Raw genomic sequence first — 16,003 nt, forward strand, 5'->3', positions numbered from 1 at the left:
GGGCGCTGAATAATTGTATTAATTGGCATCAACAATGGGAATGTTTCTCTCCCTCTCCCTCTCTCTCTCTCCCCCCTCTGGTGTACCTTTCTCATGCTTTCTGTTTGTACATGTGAAAGACAGAGAAGATGTAAATGGTAAATCCGTTATGTCAGGGGAGATACATTATTTAATTGATATAGCACAATTACAGTATTAACACAATATTGCAGTACATTCAATTTAATCTATTTGAATTAATGTTGATTTCAATTACCACTATGTGTTCTGATATATAGTAATTGTCTCCTTAATAGGTTAACATTAATTTCTGCAATGTGAAGTGGACAATATCTTAACTCAGCAAAAAAAGAAACATCCTCTCACTGTCAACTGCATTTATTTTCAGCAAACTTAGCATGTGTAAATATTTGTATGAACATAACAAGATTCAACAACTGAGACATAAACTGAACAAGTTCCACAGACATGTGACTAACAGAAACGGAATAATGTGTCTCTGAACAAAGGGGGTCAAAATCAAAAGTAACAGTCAGTATCTGGGGTGGCCACCAGTTGCATTAAGTACTGTAGTGCATCTCCTCCTCATGGACTGCACCAGACTTGCCAGTTCTTGCTGTGAGATGTTACCCCACTCTTCCACCAAGGCACTTGCAAGTTCCCAGACATTTCTGGGGGGAATGAACCTAACCCTCAACCTCCGATCCAACAGGTCCCAGATGTGCTCAATGGGATTGAGATCCGGGCTCTTCACTGGCCATGGCAGAACACTGACATTCCTGTCTTGCAGGAAATCACTCACAGAACGAGCAGTAGGGTGGCATTGTCATGCTGAAGGGTCATGTCAGGATGAGCCTGCAGGAAGGGAGGAGGATGTCTTCTCTGTAACTCACAGCGTTGAGATTGTCTGCAATGACAACAAGCTCAGTCCGATTATGTTGTGACACACCGCCCCAGACCATGATGGACCCTCCACCTCCAAATTGATCCCGCTCCAGAGTACAGGCCTCGGTGTAATGCTCATTCCTTCGACGATAAACACAAATCCGACCATCACCCCTGGTGAGACAAAACCGCGACTCGTCAGTGAAGAGCACTTCTTGCCAGTCCTGTCTAGTCCAGCGACGGTGGGTTTGTACCCATAGCCGATGTTGTTGTCGGTGATGTCTGGTGAGGACCTACCTTACAACAGGCCTACAAGCCCTCAGTCCAGCCTCTCTCAGCCTATTGCGGACAGTCATAGCACTGTTGGAGGGATTATGCGTTCCTGGTGTAACTCCGGCAGCTGTTATTGCCACCCTGTACCTGTCCCGCAGATGTGATGTTCGGATGTACCAATCCTGTGCAGGTGTTGTTACACGTGGTCTGCCACTGCGAGGACGATCAGCTGTCTGTCCTATCTCCCTGTAGTGCTGTCTTAGGCGTCTCACAGTACGGACATTGCAATTTATTGCCCTGGCCACATCTGCAGTCCTCATGCCTCCTGGGCACCTTTCTATTGTTTTTTTTCAGAGTCAGTAGAAAGGCCTCTTTAGTGTCCTACGTTTTTATAACTGTGACCTTAATTGCCTACCGTCTGTAAGCTGTTAGTGTTTTAACGACCGTTCCACAGGTGCATGTTCATTAATTGCTTATGGTTCATTGAACAAGCATGGGAAACAGTGTTTAAAACTTTTACAATGAAGATCTGTGAAGTTATTTGGATTTTTACGAATTATCTTTGAAAGACAGGGTCCTGAAAAAGGGACGTTTCTTTTTTTGCTGAGTTTATATGCCTTGAGGGTCCCTTATCAAGTCTACTGTCTGACTCAGTCCCCATCTGTAAAGTTCTTATAGAGAATGTTCCCAGGTAATAAGAGTGTGACACCCTGCTTGTGTTCAGTCTGTGCCTCTGATATCTGCACTACCATTCCTTTGTTGGCCAGTTAACCATGAGATAACTGATGCCTCTCCCATTGTTGTGTTTGCCTCGCCCACTGACCTCAGAGTGTGGGAAAGCTAATCCAGCCTGGGACTCATGGTTTTGTAATGATAATGTCCTCCTATAAATAGGGGAGTGGGCTCCTCTCTCAGCTCACAACTCAACTTCCTCAGAGAAGCACACACACTCTCTCTCTTTACCAGAATGGCTCCCACCTACACAAGCGACTCTGCCAACACCATGCTCTCTGCTAAAGACAAGCATAAAGTATATATTATTTATAACACATGTTTGTGTCATTGTTTACTATTGAATCATTTTCTTCATGATTTGAACTTTAAGGACATAGAATGCCCTCTTCTCTTCATCAGCTAAGGAAACCAGTTGGGGAGAAGATGTGTAGAGACCACATCAACATCTGCATAGAGCAGCTCAAGACCCTGCTGGAGAGGGAGTTCCACAAACAGGACCCCAACACCAAGCTGGAGAAGGCTGACATCCTGGAGATGACGGTGGGGTTCCTGATGCAGAAGCTGCAGCCTCAGAGCCCAGTCCCCCAGAGGGCCCACGGTGAGGGCTACTCCCAGTGCTGGAGGGAGACCCTGCACTTCCTGTCTTCCAGCTCCATGAAGAACATGATGCTTCAGAACCTCCAGAGAGCTGGCCAGGACGTCTGCCCCTCCTCACCACTCTCCTCCCAACATCAACACCACAGCCAGGGCCCAGTGAAGCAGGCCACCAGTGGTCACAAAACAGTGTGGAGGCCCTGGTAGAACCACTACTTGGAGACTCTCTATCTCACAAACTGGATGGGTGTTTACCATCTTTCTTGCTGTAGGAAATACATTTCCAAACGTTATATTGAAATGATATTATTTTCTTGTTATATATGAAATGATTTCTACTGATGTGATTATTATTCTCTCTCAGAGAAGAAGCTGAAAAACATATTTGTATCACTTTATAATGAAGAATATGTTTAATATTTTATATGTGTATGCATGTTGTGCTCATTTGATGCACCAATGTGTCCTTTAGTCCTTTCATTTTCTTTGAAGAGGATTGTTAAGGTTATATATTTACATTTATGGTTGCTTAGCCAACTGAAATCTTGCGTTAACGATATTGTATGTACTGACCTATTGAAGGGTATTTACAAATGCTTTGATATGCCTTTTGTAAAGGCTTTTTGGGACATTGTGGTTCCACCATAGCACTGTTGTGCTGTGAAATGTATTGTTGACACTGTGTGTCTTTTATTCTCTCTTGATAAAGTGAACATGCATCCAAAAAGGATTCCAATTAATGTTTTGGAAAGTAACCATACTGTGTTTGTGTGTTTCTAAAGGAGCTGTAATTAACTGGGGGATAATGGGACATAATGTATAAAAATCAATGTAGAGGGAAGATGGAATGTAACAAATTGAACTGAAGTGGAAATGAACAGGAAATGACAGATAATGCAAACAGGCAGTGTACTGGTAAATACTGTAGTTAGAAGTGCAGGTATCTGTACACATCAGCACATGAGGATTTATTATCGTGTTTATCAGTGCAATGTATCTACTCCTGGGCAGAGAACAGCCTCACTTCTGATTGGTGAAAAAATAAAGGAGGGATCATATGTTAAAAAAAAACATAAATTATAATCTTTCACTAAGTTATCCATTTAATGCCCTTAAACCTAAGTTGTATGCTCGCAATTACTGTAATGGAATTCCCTATCTAGCCCATTACATTGAAGCTCTTGGAGACTTCTGCATTGCTGTGTGGGGGCACCTATTTTCAAATGTAAGTGTTAAAAATAGCTGCATGACAGAATATAGTGATCCACATCTCGACACCAACCTGGAAATCTTGCATATAGTTTATCTGGACTTTTACATGAACATATTCGAGACAACGTATTGGGGTGGCAGGTAGCCTAGTGGTTAGAGTGTTAGACTAGTAACCGAAAGGTTGCAAGATCAAATCCCAGAGCTGACAAGGTAAAATCTGTTGTTCTGCCACTAAACTGTTCCTAGGCTGTCATTGAAAATAAGAATTTGTTCTTAACTGACTTGCCTAGTTAAACAAAGGTTAAATTAATTGGAAGTAATGTACAGTAATTGGAATAATTGAGAGATCTGAATAAAAATATAAAAGCATGTTTATTAGTGTTTATTTGTCATGAGACATACAGTATCTGTTGGTGATGGAACTGCTTGTCTTGAATAGTTTGTAGAGGTCAATGATCCAGGGAGTGGCTTACTCGGTGTACCACAGGGTCTGCATCTGACTGTGTAGGTCTGGAGCTCACCATGCTTTCCCACACTCCTCAACCATTAACAGCCCTGATTGGGACAATATATGACTTAGTGTGTGAGTGTCAATGTGATTGAGTGTGTGCATGACAAAGAGTGAGAGAGATCCCGTGCATGGGCTATGGGTGGAGAAGCAGTCAGTGAGGCTAGAAGAGGGAGTGTGCAATGGTGGTAGTTGTGTGGGTGAGAGATGGTGTGTGTGTGCTCAAGGTGTGTAGACTTTAATCTAACACCTGGGAGCAGACTTGCCCTCCAGACTGACACCTGCTTGAGTTGGCAGATAAGATAGGTTTCCCACGGCGAAACACAGCAAGGCCTGGCTACAGGCACAGGTGCATCCTGTCATATACATACTAACATTCACAATGTCTTCAAAGCGAGGCTTACCCTTCACAGCACTGTTGTGTCACTATGTAAATCAATTCTCTAGTCATATAAGTGAATTCAGACTTTATTTTGTACACACCGATAGATTACAGAACAGGTTCATAAATGCAGGTGTAATATATTAAGCAAAAAAATATAATATATGTTTAAATTCATACTAGTTTGAATAAAATTTATGAAATAATTAAATCGAAACATAAATGTAGTTTCATGAATTGTGACATTTGAAATTTGTACAACCAATATATATATTTTTAAATACGATAATCACTTGCGTTTAATGTTTTAGAAGGACATGATGATTAAATGAATAAGCTGGTTTGAAGGGGAGCGGCAGGAAGTGGACGGGGGATCAGGATTCTCACATTCATGCCGAGAGGATAATTTAGGGCGGCACACTTCCTTTGTCCCTTCAATGAAAGGGGATAATGAAACGGGTTTGTGGGAAAGCCGAGGAGAGGTAGGCCCCACACAGGAGAGACGTGCCACACAGTTACACAGCCCGGCAGGCAGGTAGGCTGCGCCCTGGATCACCAGCTGTTTGATGAAACCAGAGCTGACGGAGTTGACTGCCCAACGTTAGCCTAGAGCTTAACATACAAACCCCAAGAGAGGCACGTTGGACACACACACACACACGTGCACGGACGCTCACGTTCTCATTCGAATCATGCTTGTATATACAGTGCATTCAGAACGTATTCAGACCCCTTCACTTTTTCCACATTTTGTTACGTTACAGTCTTATTCTAAAACTGATTAAATATATATTTTTTCTCATCAATCTACACACAATACCCCATAATGACAAAGTGAAAACTGGTTTTTAAAAATGTTTTCACATGTATTACAAAAAACAACAGAAATACCTAAATACCTTACATAAGTATTCAGACCCTTTGCTATGAGACTCGAAATTGAACTCAGGTGCATCCTGTTTCCATTGATCATCCTTGAGATGTTTCTACAACTTGATTGGAGTCCACCTGTGGTAAATGCAATTGATTGGACATTATTTGGAAAGGCACACACCTGTCTATATAAGGTCCCACAGTTGACAGTGCATGTTAGAGCAAAACCAAGCCATTAGGTCGAATTAATTGACCGTAGAGCTTTGAGACAGGATTTTGTAAAGGCACAGATCTGGGGAAGAGTACCAACAAATTCCTGCAGCATTGAAAGACCCCAAGAACACAGTAGCCTCCATCATTCTTAAATGGAAGAAGTTTGGAACCACTAAGACTCTTCCTAGAACTGGCCGCCTGGCCAACCTGAGCAATCGGGGGAGAAGGGCCTTGGTCAGAAAGGTGACCAAGAACCCGATGGTCACTCTGACAGAGCTCCAGAGTTCCTCTGTGGAGATGGGAGAACCTTCCAGAAGGACAACCATCTTTGCAGCACTCCACCAATCAGGCCTTTATGGTAGAGTGGCCAGATGGGAACCATTCCTTAGTAAAAGGCACATGCCAACCCGCTTGGAGTTTGCCAAAAGGCACCTAAAGAACTATCAGACCATGATAAACAAGATTCTCTGGTCTGATGAAACCAAGATTGAACTCTTTGGCCTGAATGCCAAGCGTCATGTCCAGAGGAAACCTGGCAGCATCCCTACAGTGAAGCAATCATGCTGTGGGGATGTTTTTCAGTGGCAGGGACTGGGAGACTAGTCAGGATCAAGGGAAAGATGAACGGAGCAAAGTACAGAGAGATGGTTGATAAAAACCTGCTCCAGAGCGTTCAAGACCTCAGACTGGGGCGAAGGTTCACCTTCCAATAGGACAGCGGCCCTAAGCACACAGCCAAGACAACGCAGGAGCCCAGACTTGAACCCAATCAAACATCTCTTGAGAGACCTGAACATAGCTGTTCAGTGCCACTCCCCATCCAACCTGACAGAGCTTGAGAGGATCTGCAGAGAAGAATGGGAGAATCTTCCCAAATACAGGTGTGCCAAGCTTGTAGCGTCACACCCAAGAAGACTTGAGGCTGTAATCGCTGCCAAAGATGCTTCAACAAAGTACTGAGAAAAAGGTCTGAATACTTATATAATATATAATGTTATATTTCCGTTTTTTTACTTGATACATTTGAAAAAATGTCTAAAAACATGTTTTTGCTTAATCATTATGGGTTATTGTGTGTAGATTGATGAGGGAAAAAGTGAAGGGGTTTGAATACTTTACGAATACATCGTCCATATATGTCAAGGATGTGGGTAACTGGTGAAAGGAGTCAGGCGCAGGAGAACTGAGATGCGTGGACAAGGTATTTAATTAAAGAAAACAACAGTAAAAAAAACACTACTATGGTGCAGGAAAAAATACCGGTACCACGAATAAACGGGCGTAACAACAACACCCGGTAACAATAATACCAGCCATCAGATACAGCCTAACAATAAAACAAACACGCACACAAACATGGGGGAAACCAGAGGGTTAAATAATGAACATGTAATGAGGGGAATTGAAACTAGGTGTGTAGAAAACAAAGACTAAACAAATGGAAAATGAAAAGTGGATCGGTGATGGCTAGAAGGCAGGTGACGTTGACCGCCGAACGCCACCCGAACAAGGAGAGGGACCGACTTCGATGGAAGTCGCGACAATATATTATTATATGATTATGCATTTAATACTCTTATTCGGGGTGTCATACCAGCAATGTCAACATATTGTCAACACATGCAAATTAATAAATAATAAAACACATTAACTACAATTTAGAGCTACAAACTAAAGACTGCGCTTTTGTTAAAACTGTTGCCAATAGACCCATGAAGACAGTAGATTCTGATTCATGATTTATGTGTGGCACAGTGTGAGAGACAGAGAGAGAAAGACGGCGAAAGACAGATAGCAATCGAGAGAGAGAGAGAGAGAGAGAGAGAGAGAGAGAGAGAGAGAGAGAGAGAAAGACAGAGAGAGAGAGAGAGAGAGAGAGAGAGAGAGAGAGAGAGAGAGAAAGACAGAGAGAGAGAGAGAAAGACAGAGAGAGAGAAAGACAGAGAGAGAGACTTCAGACTTCAGTGACAATAAAATAATCAATAGCAGCCTGCCAATATGCATTGTCAATATCATTGTTAATTTTGGTTTGATATCCACTTGTGCATCCAGTTTAGGTTAAACACCAACAATGTAAAAATACAAAGTCTATGCACATCCACTGTAAAAATGTCAAATACAAAGTCTATGCACATCCACTGTAAAAATGTCAAATACAAAGTCTATGCACATCCACTGTAAAAATGTCAAATACAAAGTCTATGCACATCCACTGTAAAAATGTCAAATACAAAGTCTATGCACATCCACTGTAAAAATGTCAAATACAAAGTATATGCACATCCACTGTATGTCAAATACAAAGTATATGCACATCCACTGTAAAAATGTCAAATACAAAGTCTATGCACATCCACTGTAAAAATGTCAAATACAAAGTCTATGCACATCCACTGTAAAAATGTCAAATACAAAGTATATGCACATCCACTGTAAAAATGTAAAATACAAAGTCTATGCACATCCACTGTAAAAATGTCAAATACAAAGTCTATGCACATCCACTGTAAAAATGTCAAATACAAATGTTTCAATATGCATTATGTGCAATCAGTTCCTTTACAAAAGGTAACACAATCTGATTTCCCTTTAAGAACACTTAAACATGAGAATTCATCTCCAATAAATATTTAGCATTTTGAATGCTATTGATTCTATATTCATCACAGAATCACACACAAATCAATACTTGAGTCGACTCCATAGGAGGCATATGCCACATGACAGAGAAATTATTTTTTACAGACAGCTCCATAAAGGAGACAACAAACTATAGCGCTTGTCATATGATGTTCGCTATCCTTCATAAAGGACCTAAGTAGATATTACTATTGGAAATAGAGAGTTCTTACAGCATGAAAGACGGTAAACACTGATCCAGTTTGTTAAATAGTTTGTCTCTACCAGGGCTAAGCAACCATAAGCAACCAGTTGGCTAAGCAACCATAAATGTAAATATATAACCTTAACGATCCTCTTCAAAGAAAATGAAAGGACTAAAGGACACATTGGTGCATCAAGTGAGCACAACATGCATACACATATAAAATATTAAACATATTCTTCATTATAAAGTGATACAAATATGTTTTTCAGCTTCTTCTCTGAGAGAGAATAATAATCACATCAGTAGAAATCATTTCATATATAACAAGAAAATAATATCATTTCAATATAATGTTTGGAAATGTATTTCCTACAGCAAGAAAGATGGTAAACACCCATCCAGTTTGTGAGATAGAGAGTCTCCAAGTAGTGGTTCTACCAGGGCCTCCACACTGTTTTGTGACCACTGGTGGCCTGCTTCACTGGGCCCTGGCTGTGGTGTTGATGTTGGGAGGAGAGTGGTGAGGAGGGGCAGACGTCCTGGCCAGCTCTCTGGAGGTTCTGAAGCATCATGTCCTTCATGGAGCTGGAAGACAGGAAGTGCAGGGTCTCCCTCCAGCACTGGGAGTAGCCCTCACCGTGGGCCCTCTGGGGGACTGGGCTCTGAGGCTGCAGCTTCTGCATCAGGAACCCCACCGTCATCTCCAGGATGTCAGCCTTCTCCAGCTTGGTGTTGGGGTCCTGTTTGTGGAACTCCCTCTCCAGCAGGGTCTTGAGCTGCTCTATGCAGGTGTTGATGTGGTCTCTACACATCTTCTCCCCAACTGGTTTCCTTAGCTGATGAAGAGAAGAGGGCATTCTATGTCCTTAAAGTTCAAATCATGAAGAAAATTATTCAATAGTAAACAATGACACAAACATGTGTTATAAATAATATTTACTTTATGCTTGTCTTTAGCAGAGAGCATGGTGTTGGCAGAGTCGCTGATGTAGGTAGGAGCCATTCGGGTAGAGAGAGAGTGTGTGTGCTTCTCTGAGGAAGATGAGTGAGTTGTGAGCTGAGAGAGGAGCCCACTCCCCTATTTATAGGAGGACATTATCATTACAAAACCATGAGTCCCAGGCTGGATTAGCTTTCCCACACTCTGAGGTCAGTGGGCGAGGCAAACACAACAATGGGAGAGGCATCAGTTATCTCATGGTTAACTGGCCAACAAAGGAATGGTACTGCAGATATCAGACGCACAGACAGAACACAAGCAGGTCGTTACACTTGTATTACCTGGGAACATTCTTGATCAGGCTTCTGCAGATGGGGACTGGGTCAAAATGGTAGACTTGATAAGGGACCCTTTCTTTCCTTCCAGTTCTGTGCTGCCAATGATTGGAACGAATAGCAAAAATTGCTGAAGTTGTAGACTTATATCTCCGTCACTAACTTTAAGCATCAGCTGTCTGAGCAGCTTACCGATTGTTGCAGCTGTACGTAGCCCATCTGTTAATAGCCCATCAACTACCTACCTCATCCCCATATTGTTTTTATTTACTTTTTTGCTCTTTTGCACACCAGTATCTCTTCTTGCACATCATCATCTGCACATCTATCACTCCAGTGATAATTTGCTAAATTGTAATTACTTCGCTACCATGGCCTATTTATTGCCTTACCTCCTTACTCCATTTGCACACACTGTATATATATTTTTCTATTGTGTTATTGACTGTACCTTTGTTTATCCCATTCTGCACTAACTCTGTGTTGTTGTTGTTGTCGCACTGCTTTGCTTTATCTTTGCCAGGTCGCAGTTGTAAATGAGAACTTGTTCTCAACTAGTCTACCTGCCTAAATAAAGGTGAAATCAAATACATAAAAAAAATATAAGACACAGCACACTTCACAAGGCAGATATGCACAGAATAATTACACTACAGAGATTATTATGATTTTTTAAATTACATTTTATATATATATATATATATATATATATATATATATATATATATATATATTATTTTTTTAATTAACGCATAAACAAACTGGAAAATAATGTTGGATAAAGAAATCCAGATAGCTGTCAAGTATTATGTTTCATCATCTCTATAATGCTTCATCCCAGTTATCCTGAGTGTTTTAGCCGTCTTTGGTCTCTTCACCAGTCGTTAATGCGTCTGACCAAGGACTTGGGCGTGTCCTTCGTCAACAATTTTGAGTCCTTCTGGAATAGGCCTGGCTACTTTGTGGAAGGTGCAATTAACCTGGGTGAAAATGGCTCCTTGCTGTTGTCATCAAACATTGGAAAGGCTCTTGGTCAACTAAACCCCCAAAAATACCTATTCTGCACTAACTGTACATTTTATTCAGACATTTGGAACATTTAAAATTATATAAATATAAAAACTATACAAAAATAAGACTCATAAATATCAAAAAGAAGTAACAAAGACAAATAGAAACAAATTGTAGTATATAAATACAAATGAAAAAGATAATCAAATTATTACACTATTACCCTATTGCTAACAAAAAACACACAAATAAAATAAAATTGCACCAATCCTATATCACACAAATACACAAATAGAATAACACACTTATAAAGAAGAGAACCTGATTATTACACTATTGCACTTCAAACAAGAAACACACAAACTGAATTGCACAACTAATTGCATTGCATTAGTACTGTGCAATTATATATTATATAGATTCCCTCGCTCCCCTACCTCTGGCTTCCAGTGGGGAGACTTGAGGTCAACCTACACCCGCCCCCTCCCCATCTCATACTTCTGAGTGGGAGGCCTTCCCAGGCCTAGCCAGCCTAGCTCACAAACTTGAATCAGGGCGCCCACTCCGACAAGGTTAATTGACCCACAGTCCCACACAGTGACATAATATCATTGACATGACATGCAAATGAGCGATAGAAAACCGATCGCACATATGTCACCATTCGGAATATATATAAACTCATCAAAAAAGTTACGTCCCTTTTTCAGGACCTTGTCTTTCAAAGATAATTAGTAAAATCCAAATAACTTCACAGATCTTCATTGTAAAAGGTTTAAACACTGTTTCCCTTGCTTGTTCAATGAACCATAAACAATTAATGAACATGCACGTCCGGTACGGTTGCCTCACCTCTGGTTTACTGACCTCTGTCTGTCTTTTGGATCATTAAAACTATCGTTATTTTGACGTGGTCTGCATCTGGGTCAGCATTTAACACCATAGTACCCTCCAAACTCGTCATCAAGCTCGAGACCCTGGGTCTCGACCCCGCCCTGTGCAACTGGGTACTGGACTTCCTGACGGGCCGCCCCCAGGTGGTGAGGGTAGGTAACAACATCTCCACCCCGCTGATCCTCAACACTGGGGCCCCACAAGGGTGCGTTCTGAGCCCTCTCCTGTACTCCCTGTTCACCCACGACTGTGTGGCCACGCACACCTCCAACTCAATCATCAAGTTTGCGGACGACACAACAGTGGTAGGCTTGACTACCAACAACGACGAGACGGCCTACAGGGAGGAGGTGAGGGCCCTCGGAGTGTGGTGTCAGGAAAATATTTACCAGGGAAAATCCTTCAGCAAATAACACAGGCATTGGTTGAGAGTCAAGTGAACTATTGTTCGGTGGTCTGGGGCAATGCATCATCTAGTGAAGTTAGGAGGCTGCAGAATGCACAGAATAAAGCAGCAAGGATTGTTTTAAGGCAGAGATATGGTTCTTCTGTTGCAGTCATGCGCAGTGTTCTTGGTTGGTCATCAATCGACAAGATAATTGAAAAAAACATGCTTATCTTATTTTATAATATACATTCACAATGGTATTCAGTTGGTAAGAGACAGACATTACGTAAATACTAGGAATTAGATTGTCCACCATCTATGCGTTACAGACAGAAAAAAGAAATGGGCAAAATAACATTTCGATTTCGAGCAATAAAGAAATTTTAAAAATTAACCAAGCAAACTAGAAACCTTTCAATATATAAGTTTAAACATTATTTAAAAACAATTTAAATATAGTGGGACTATAGTAGATGAAGAATCAATATTATTTTTAGATTGAGTATTTATTGGGTCATTATGCTAGTGTATTATGTACAGTGCCTTGCGAAAGTATTCGGCCCCCTTGAACTTTGCGACCTTTTGCCACATTTCAGGCTTCAAACATAAAGATATAAAACTGTATTTTTTTGTGAAGAATCAACAACAAGTGGGACACAATCATGAAGTGGAACGACATTTATTGGATATTTCAAACTTGTTTAACAAATCAAAAATTGAAAAATTGGGCGTGCAAAATTATTCAGCCCCTTTACTTTCAGTGCAGCAGACTCTCTCCAGAAGTTCAGTGAGGATCTCTGAATTATCCAATGTTGACCTAAATGACTAATGATGATAAATACAATCCACCTGTGTGTAATCAAGTCTCCGTATAAATGCACCTGCACTGTGATAGTCTCAGAGGTCCGTTAAAAGCGCAGAGAGCATCATGAAGAACAAGGAACACACCAGGCAGGTCCGAGATACTGTTGTGAAGAAGTTTAAAGCCGGATTTGGATACAAAAAGATTTCCCAAGCTTTAAACATCCCAAGGAGCACTGTGCAAGCGATAATATTGAAATGGAAGGAGTATCAGACCACTGCAAATCTACCAAGACCTGGCCGTCCCTCTAAACTTTCAGCTCATACAAGGAGAAGACTGATCAGAGATGCAGCCAAGAGGCCCATGATCACTCTGGATGAACTGCAGAGATCTACAGCTGAGGTGGGAGACTCTGTCCATAGGACAACAATCAGTCGTATATTGCACAAATCTGGCCTTTATGGAAGAGTGGCAAGAAGAAAGCCATTTCTTAAAGATATCCATAAAAAGTGTCGTTTAAAGTTTGCCACAAGCCACCTGGGAGACACACCAAACATGTGGAAGAAGGTGCTCTGGTCAGATGAAACCAAAATTGAACTTTTTGGCAACAATGCAAAACGTTATGTTTGGCGTAAAAGCAACACAGCTCATCACCCTGAACACACCATCACCACTGTCAAACATGGTGGTGGCAGCATCATGGTTTGGGCCTGCTTTTCTTCAGCAGGGACAGGGAAGATGGTTAAAATTGATGGGAAGATGGATGGAGCCAAATACAGGACCATTCTGGAAGAAAACCTGATGGAGTCTGCAAAAGACCTGAGACTGGGACGGAGATTTGTCTTCCAACAAGACAATGATCCAAAACATAAAGCAAAATCTACAATGGAATAATTCAAAAACAAAACATATCCAGGTGTTAGAATGGCCAATTCAAAGTCCAGACCTGAATCCAATCGAGAATCTGTGGAAAGAACTGAAAACTGCTGTTCACAAATGCTCTCCATCCAACCTCACTGAGCTCGAGCTGTTTTGCAAGGAGGAATGGGAAAAAATGTCAGTCTCTCGATGTGCAAACCTGATAGAGACATACCCCAAGCGACTTACAGCTGTAATCGCAGCAAAAGGTGGCACTACAAAGTATTAACTTAAGGGGGCTGAATAATTTTGCACGCCCAATTTTTCAGTTTTTGATTTGTTAAAAAAGTTTGAAATATCCAATAAATGTCGTTCCACTTCATGATTGTGTCCCACTTGTTGTTGATTCTTCACAAAAAAATACAGTTTTATATCTTTATGTTTGTAGCCTGAAATGTGGCAAAAGGTCGCAAAGTTCAAGGGGGCCGAATACTTTCGCAAGGCACTGTATGTTTGTAATAGTGTGTTATATGTGAAAGTGTGTTTGTATTATAAATTGTATTTTAATGTTAAGGACTCTTGGATGATTTGTCCAAATGGAGACTAAAAAAGACCCTAATAAAATAAAATAAAATCACAGACAAACTGAATTGGTCCACCCACACAGACAGCATCGTGAAGAAGGCGCAGCAGCGCCTCTTCAACCTCAGGAGGCTGAAGAAATTCGGCTTGTCACCAAAAGCACTCACAAACTTCTACAGATGCACAATCGAGAGCATCCTGTCGGGCTGTATCACCGCCTGGTACGGCAACTGCTCCGCCCACAACCGTAAGGCTTTCCAGAGGGTAGTGAGGTCTGCACAACGCATCACCGGCGTTTAAACTACCTGCCCTCCAGGACACCTACACCACCCGATGTCACAGGAAGGCCATAAAGATCATCAAGGACAACAACCACCCGAGCCATTGCCTGTTCACCCCGTTATCATCCAGAAGGCGAGGTCAGTACAGGTGCATCAAAGCTGGGACAGAGAGACTGAAAAACAGCTTCTATCTCAAGGCCATCAGACTGTTAAACAGCCACCACTAACATTGAGTGGCTGCTGCCAACACACTGACTCAACTCCAGCCACTTTAATAATGGGAATTGATGTAAAATATATCACTAGCCACTTTAAACAATGCTACTTAATATAATGTTTACATACCTTACATTATTTATCTCATATGTATACGTATATACTGTACTCTATATCATCTACTGCATCTTTATGTAATACATGTATCACTAGCCACTTTAAACTATGCCACTTTGTTTACATACTCATCTCATATGTATATACTGTACTCGATACCATCTACTGCATCTTGCCTATGCCGCTCTGTACCATCACTCATTCATATATCTTTATGTACATATTCTTTATCCCTTTACACTTATGTGTATAAGGTAGTAGTTTCGGAATTGTTAGTTAGATTACTTGTTGGTTATTACTGCATTGTCGGAAATAGAAGCACAAGCATTTTGCTACACTCGCATTAACATCTGCTAACCATGTGTATGTGACAAATAAAATGTGATTTGATTTGATTTGGTCTTACCTTCCTACCTGATAATCGCCTCATTTCAAGACATTGTTTAGCTAAGATTCTTGAATCATTGGTTAATTTACAACTTTGTTCCTCTTTATCTGGTTTACATTAAAAATACAATTATCAATCAGGGTTTAGGTCTGGGCATAGTACTACTACAGCAACCACGTTAGTTAATGATCTTGTCCAAGCCTTGGGCTAACAACCAATGCATATTATCTTTGTGGCTTGATTATGTTATCGCCAGTTGTGCAACATTTGTGCACACTACATGACCAAAAGTTTGTGGACATCTACTTGTTGCAGCATCATTCCAAAATCATGAACATTAATTCCCCCTTTGCTGCAATAACAGCCTCCATTCAGCCATGAGCATTAGTGAGGTCGGGCACTAATGTTGGGCAATTAGGCCTGGCTTGTGGTCTGCGTTCCAATTCAAAGTTGTTCGATGGGGTTGAGGTCAGGGCTCTGTGCAGGCCAGTCAAGTACTTCCACACAGATCTCGATAGACCACTTCTGTATGGATCTCGCTTTGTGCACAAGGGCATTGTCATTCTGAAACAGGAAAGGGTCTTCCCCAAACTGTTGCCACGAAGCTGGAAGCACAGAATTGTCTATAATGTCATTGTATGCTGTAGCGTCACTGGAACTAAGGGGCCTATTCTGAACCATGAGAAACA

At 41.2% G+C, this 16,003-nt stretch overlaps 2 protein-coding genes across 2 annotated transcripts; one reads left to right on the top strand and one right to left on the bottom strand.

Moving 5' to 3' along the window:
• Positions 1-2,125: 2,125 nt before the first annotated feature.
• LOC139369844 (transcription factor HES-5-like) lies at positions 2,126-2,694 on the top strand. The gene is made up of 2 exons (XM_071109124.1): positions 2,126-2,188; positions 2,293-2,694. The coding sequence occupies exons 1-2, from the start codon at positions 2,126-2,128 to the stop codon at positions 2,692-2,694; spliced, it is 465 nt and encodes a 154-aa protein (XP_070965225.1).
• Positions 2,695-8,936: 6,242 nt separating this feature from the next.
• Positions 8,937-9,505, bottom strand: LOC139369846 (transcription factor HES-5-like). The gene is made up of 2 exons (XM_071109125.1): positions 9,443-9,505; positions 8,937-9,338 (listed from the first exon to the last, which is right to left on the bottom strand). The coding sequence occupies exons 1-2, from the start codon at positions 9,503-9,505 to the stop codon at positions 8,937-8,939; spliced, it is 465 nt and encodes a 154-aa protein (XP_070965226.1).
• Positions 9,506-16,003: the final 6,498 nt, after the last annotated feature.

The sequence above is a fragment of the Oncorhynchus clarkii genome, chromosome 17 (assembly GCF_045791955.1).
Source record: "Oncorhynchus clarkii lewisi isolate Uvic-CL-2024 chromosome 17, UVic_Ocla_1.0, whole genome shotgun sequence".
NCBI classification, from domain to species: domain Eukaryota; kingdom Metazoa; phylum Chordata; class Actinopteri; order Salmoniformes; family Salmonidae; genus Oncorhynchus; species Oncorhynchus clarkii.